Source organism: Colobus angolensis, unplaced genomic scaffold (assembly GCF_000951035.1).
Source record: "Colobus angolensis palliatus isolate OR3802 unplaced genomic scaffold, Cang.pa_1.0 Scaffold48, whole genome shotgun sequence".
Lineage (NCBI taxonomy): Eukaryota > Metazoa > Chordata > Mammalia > Primates > Cercopithecidae > Colobus > Colobus angolensis.
The window spans coordinates 2,223,627-2,230,703 of NW_012118265.1; the positions used below are offsets into that span (position 1 = coordinate 2,223,627).

Below are 7,077 nucleotides of genomic sequence, written 5' to 3' on the forward strand. Positions count from 1 at the left end.
TAATATGATGCTGGATCAGAGGGACCATGACTAAGGGAACATATTAAGTAGGCATGATGTCCCTCATTCATAGATAAGTGTCTACATTACTTAACAGGGACAACAGGATTGTCCCTTCTTGAGAAAGACAACAAAGGAAACTCCCATCACTATGCAGCTTGGGGTGTTGGTGAGAGCCTTCCCAAAATCCCTGAGTGTGAGCTTATTGTGAGAGGCATTCTCATTACCTTGTTATATTGGACATTCCCTCTAGTGAGATCATCTACAGGAGGTTTCATAGAAAAGAAATACATTTCTAAATGACATTATTAAGAACACGCAGAGCTATCCACAGAACTTCTTACCAGAGCTAGGTCTTACACTTATACCCTACCAACTTTGAAAAAACCTATTGTAGTTGTTATCTTAAAAGAAATGAGTATATATGTTCTTCAGAAGTCTTTAATTAAATAAGTTTCTCATTAAAGTAAAAAGTTAAAATAAGAAGGATGCAATAGATATATCCTGGAAGCAGAGAAGAATTAGAAATAACAATTATAAATAAAAATATCAAGTATTGGTAGTAATTTGCTGATTGCTTTTTAAATATTAATATTGTCCATCCTCAATAGGAAATACTGTTTTTGTTACCAAAGTTAACATTCAACAGTCTTTGTAAATTTTAACAGCATCATATGTTTCATTTTTCCATGACATTCCTCTTCATAATTCACATACAGGCTGTTCGTACCTATGGAAGTGAGATCCAAATAACAGAGCTTCTCAACAAGTTAGACTTTTATATCCTGCCTGTGCTCAATATCGACGGCTACGTCTACACCTGGACCAAGGTATATGCAACAATACTGAGAGAGGCTGATTAAATTAAAACCAACCTCTCTCTATTATATTTGTCCTAACCATATAGTCCACTTTCAGAGCCGATTTTGGAGAAAGACTCGCTCTACCCATGCTGGATCTAGCTGCGTTGGCACCGACCCCAACAGAAATTTTGACGCTGGTTGGTGCGGTAAGTATCTGGCTAGCCATTTTGCATGTATCCATTGAAAAACATAAGAGGAAAAATAAGAAAACACAATAGTGTCTAAAATAAAAAAAAAAAAACTGCAAAGTTTTATATTTTAAAGTTCTAACTTTCTAAAAGCACCAAAAAAAAAAAAAAATATTTAATTCAAGTGACTAAAACATATTGAGAACTCTGTTGTGTTCCCAGCTGTGCTAGATGCTGAAAATACAAGGCTGAACAAACCAGACATAATCCTACTACTCATGGAATGTATAGTCTAGAGAGGGAGACAGCCATTAAATAAGTCATTATTTACATAAAATTGTAATGCAATTAAGAATAATCATACTAAAAATGTTTTCATGGATATTAGTTTGTCCCCTGCTTATTAATATTCTTACACTATATTGATACTACATGGAGACACATTGGTGATTCCACGTGCAACTTTTTACCATGTTAGCTTAAAAACATACCATCCTAATCCTGTGATTAAATGGATATTTTACTACATAATATATACATAATAGGGACAACTATAAGGACTCCTTGATTAGGACTCCTACGAAAACAACTTCCTAATTTGAAAGTTTAAAACAACCTCACAAAAACCTTATTAGGTGATCCTTGCCATTAACATTACATGTTTTTCCAGAAACTGGAGCCTCTCGAAACCCCTGTGATGAAACTTACTGTGGGCCTGCTGCAGAGTCTGAAAAGGAGACCAAGGCCCTGGCTGATTTCATCCGCAACAAACTCTCTTCCATCAAGGCATATCTGACAATCCACTCATACTCCCAAATGTTAATCTACCCTTACTCATATGCTTACAAACTCGGTGAGAACAATGATGAGTTGGTAAGTAGCAAAGTAGTAGGTATGATATTTTACTGTTGAGATTTTTAAAATTCTAATCCTGAAAAAAAAAAAATCATTATAAGAACACTTTCTGGAAGTCCCTTTATTGATTTTTTGATAGTAGAATTGAAAAACTTATTACAGATGTATAAGGAATCTGGAGTTGGCTAAAAGAAATACGATTTTCATACAGGAAATTGTTCCCCACATGTGATTTATTGACTAATCTTCAAAATGACGATAGTTCCATTTCCTCTGGCTTCACCACAATACTGACTTACATGATGATTTCAGATGCATTTGAGATAATCAACAAAGTAGCTTGATCACATACATATTATTTTCAGTCAGTTTTGTCAAGCTGCCCTGAGCTAAATTTGACACAGATCCAGAGCATAGCAGAGCATAGCAGATGTCATTAGGAATTTGTCACACTTGGGTGATATCAGGTTTAGTCATTAAATACTAAAACTGTTTATTTCACTTTTTGATTGGGTGAGACTCAAAAGTAAATCAATCAATGAACAAATAATGTGAATGAGTCTTTACCACATACAGGGCATAAAGCAAAGAAATTTAAGAATCTCTGACATCAAAAAAACTAGCAATCTTATTGAACAATCAAGACATAATCTCTTGAGCAGTTAAATAATGAGTTTTCTCGTTGAGAAATATCACGTCAATGAATAATTTTTTAAATAAGCATGTTTGAATCTTTCAAACAATATTTCATTAATTTGTGAAACATCTGGCTGCCAGAAGTTGGCACCAATAAACTAAAAGAGCAAATATAAGATTTAAAGCATTTGAGTTACGCCAAAAAAAAAAAAATATATTCCACTTAGACAATGACATGCATATTTGGCTTACCTAAATGAATAAATTTGAAGACCCAGTAACTTTAAAACTGAAAAATGTTGTTTTATACTTTCAGAATCGGTCTTTCAGAGGCCAAATAAAATATGTAATGCTGTAAATATTTTGAGAACAAATCAGAAAAATAACCCCATCTCCTAGAAAATTGATAGCTAATAGTTGGATGGGCCCTTTTCTTTAAAAAAAATACAGTTTTTCAAAAAGCTTTTCATTTTTCCCCATCCGTGGCCAATATATATAAGTTAGCACCGCTAAGCATTTCAGTTTTTCATTTAAGCTCGGTCTGTATGTGCTCCCAGTGGGCGCTCACAGTCTTGCTGTCCCAGAGATGGGTGTGGTTGGCTCCTCATTTCTGTCCAAAATTTCTGGCCACCAGAAAAGAGGAGGTGGGGGTATGTAGTTTGTATAACTCATGTAAATATATTTAAGTTGTGCCATATCAGAAGAGAAAAAGTCAAAGCCATAACTACATACTAATGAGTTAATAATTAAAATATAAAAATTAAAATTACAAAACACATTGAGAGTAGCAATAATATATATATCCAGTTTGCTTCAGTATCAACTAGGTTTAGACATAAATACTAAAAGACTAACACTAACAGAATAAAGCTTAAAGTGTTCCTGGAAGCTGAGCTGCCAAAGTTTTCTTATTCAATACACTTCCTATTCAAGGAATAAGCGTAAGCCCTTTTAGTGATGAGACAGCTTTGTTGCCACTAGTTGTATACAATAACAACCAGAATCTAGGCTACTCTAACAGTCTCCAAATCATCCTTTAAAAAAAAAAAAAAAGGCAAGTAAGTCCTGCCTCTAGAATATTATGAATAATTTTTGCTACTTCCTAAGGGAATTTTCTCCAGCAAAAGAAGCAAGCCTCAGAGTTAGCAGTTTTAATGGGCCAATTCACATGTGCGCCAAATGGTGTAAAACTGTTCCAACAGAACGTGAGTCACTGATACTCTTCCCTAAGAGTCACTTCTTTGTTTAAAGTCAAGGAGAGGTAATAGTAAAAGAGATACTATCCAAAATCCTGTCCTCCAAAATTGTTGTTAAATTCTAATTGCCAATGAAGTATAATAAGTAGAATTCTACCGAAGTAAAATGTTCATAATCTATTCTCAAATGGAGAAAAAGCACAAGCCACAAAATAATCTTATTTTGGATGCATGTTTCTACACACACAAAACTAAAAAGTTCAAATAAAAGTACATGCCACCTTTTTCTTTTTTTTTTTTGAGACGGAGTCTCGCTCTGTCGCCCAGGCTGGAGTGCAGTGGCCGGATCTCAGCTCACTGCAAACTCCGCCTCCCAGGTTTACGCCATTCTCCTGCCTCAGCCTCCCGAGTAGCTGGGACTAGAGGCGCCCGCCACCTCGCCTGGCTAGTTTTTTTGTATTTTTTAGTAGAGACGGGGTTTCACCGTGTTCGCCAGGATGGTCTCAATCTCCTGACCTCGTGATCCGCCCGTCTCGGCCTCCCAAAGTGCTGGGATTATAGGCTTGAGCCACCGCACCCGGCCACATGCCACTTTTATCTTTACCAGAGTACAAGACAGGTGACTAAAATGCAAAACTTGAATTTGATATATCATACTCATTGATTTAAGTTATTTTTAATTTCCAATAATTTTCTCTATTGATTAAGCTTTCCTCTACTATCTTAAAAGAAATGCTTAAATGCCACTAGTAAGTGGCATGCTACTTAAGGTGACTGTTATTTGATTATCTGATTCATTTGGTGTCTGAATTTAGTTTAGTACACCAAAGCAACTTTAATATTTTGAGTAGCTAGAGATCCTTCCAACATTTTCTTGTATGGTAGAATTCCAATTTACTTACTTCCAAAGCACATTTTGCTAAAACAAGCTCATTAACTATAGTGCAATTACAGATATATGTATGGACAAAAAAGAATATGAGTCTCTCAAAAACATCAATCTTAACATTTTTAGTTTTTATTTGCAAAGAGGATTTCAAGGGGAAAAAAAAATAAGCCTTGATCTAGAAAGGTTAATTTTCCACCCAAATCTAGTGCCTCCGTATTAATTCTTACATAGAGAAATGTGACTCTGCTGCAGAAAACAAAAGGTAGTAAAACATTAGGAAGATGAATTCTTGCGTCATACCACATTAAAATTTAAAGGAAACAATGAGGACTTATATAGCATTCTGCCAAGTCATTGGTATACATGGGATTTCTATTTTTCTTTATATCTATAAAATTATTATTATATTTATAGCAAAAAATATATATGTTTCAATGACAATAAGACTAGACTAAAGGAAATTATTTTGTTCTTATGTTAACATTTTCAGCCCAAACTTAGGACATCCTATAAGCAGCAGCCCTTTGATATCTGAGTCATGATAAAAATTTATGTGGCTTCATTTCTGAATGATTTTATATGTAGCTTGCCTAATAATTACTCACATCATAAGACAACCTTCCGAAGAAAGAAGGGCAGAGATAAGAATGCCAAAGACCAATGAAGTAAAGAACAGGAAAAGTATTATATGGATTGCAGAGAAGACTACTAGAAAAGATATATTTAGCAGAGCAGAAGGGAGATGGAATAACAAGAATATCTCACACATATAATGCTTTCCCATTTGCAAACTGCTTTTACTCATACTATATTGTTTAAAGCAAGAATACAAAGTGCACTCTGAGCTTCTAAGGGCCTCATAAACTGTCCAGTCTCTCAGTATAGACCTCTTTAATATAAAGTGGCCACTACTGTCAAAGGAAGTTTTAAGACTTAGAAGAAAAACAATGAATTTAGATTTCCAAAATTGTAAAGGACAATGAAATATTGAATTCTGTGACCTCATTATTGTCAGAGAAATTAAAACTGGGAAAAAAGGCTTTCAAACCTAACCAAATGGCTGCACTTATTGGGCAGGAGGAAGCACCCAATCTTTGGTACACCTTCCGCCGCAAAGATGTCTACATGACACTGTTAATAATAATAATAATAATAATAATAATAATACAACTTGAAAATTGGGAAAGTGAAAAATGTGAAAAATGGGATGCCAGAAGAATATCTAGCCAACAAGTATCTTGTCCCTCTCCACAGATTAACAAAATGGAAAGGAGAGTGCACTACACAAAGGTGTCAATCCAGGGCATGAGTCTCGCACCATTTCTCTGCATTAGAAGCACAGAATGTTATGCCTAGAAAAGTCTTAGAAATTCTCTGGTCTGTTTGTCATTTTCCAGCTGAGACATGGAAGGCTTGGTGAAGCCAACACTAGTAGTCAGGGTAGCCCTGGGTCTAAAGCTACTGGCTCCTGAAGAATCTTCTAGGCTGCCTCAATTTCCAAAGACACACAAACACATATTTAAGTGAGTACATTCCATGGTGGTACCCCATAGAACTGCTTTGCAGAAGAACATTCATCAGAAAGTCTTTAATCCCACACAATACATCATAATTACCTCTGCCTCTGGACATTACTAAAGATGTACTCTGGTTAGCTGAGATGACTAACTTCTAATGGCCTAGTCTTTATAATTCTGGCCCACTCTTTTGAAAGAGATATATTCATTAACCAGGAAAAAGATAACAGTAACCAGAAGAAAAAATATGACAGACTTTCTAAAAAAGTATTAAATGTGAACAAAAGATAGAAAGCTACCTCTAAATTCTAACACCTTCCAGTCCAGTGGCACCTCACTCACTGCCTCTTAATTGAAGTTTTAATTAAGGCATTACTAAGACACAAGTCCACTGCTCTCCTCAAGAATATGAGTATAATGCAAGATTATGATTAAAGATAAACATAAAAATCAGAGGGAAGAATATTGTGATTAGAAGGCGGACAGTTGCAGGGCTATGCACACACCTATGCACATCACCCATTGCAGCTGCTCCACGTCCCTAATAGCGAGAGTAGCAAGCCACAATTCTGCTTTCAGGTGTGCTTATCAGCGGCTCAGGTGAACAGGGCTTTAGACGCAAAACATCTGCTGCAAGAATTTTCTCCAAATTTATACTCTCACTTAAAAGGCAAAAACTTTAAATGACAAACTCAGAATTTATTTAAGAAACTAGTTGCTTATTCACCATTATGCTCTTTAAGGGACTTCTTGGCCTGATAAAATTCTCCTACTAGGCCTGGTCAGTACATGGCTTATCAATCATCAAAAATTTCATAGCCAGGCCTGGTGGCTCATGCCTGTAATCCCAGCACTTTGGGAGGCCGATGCAGGAGGATCACTTGTGGTCAGGAATTTGAGACCAGCCTGGCCAACATGGTGAAACCTCTTCCCTACCAAAAATACAAAAATTTGGCTGGATGTGGTGGCACATGCCTGTAGTCCCAGCTCCTC

The 7,077-nt window shown here is 35.8% G+C and overlaps 1 protein-coding gene across 1 annotated transcript in view; it reads left to right on the plus strand.

Moving 5' to 3' along the window:
- CPB1 (carboxypeptidase B1 (tissue)) overlaps nt 1–7,077 on the plus strand; it is a 70,008-nt gene that overhangs the window by 53,934 nt on the left and 8,997 nt on the right. Inside the window, exons 8-10 of the mRNA XM_011958920.1 lie at nt 720–830; nt 919–1,009; nt 1,662–1,864. Coding sequence (XP_011814310.1) covers nt 720–830; nt 919–1,009; nt 1,662–1,864 — 405 coding nt within the window. The remainder of the gene's footprint in view (nt 1–719; nt 831–918; nt 1,010–1,661; nt 1,865–7,077) is intronic.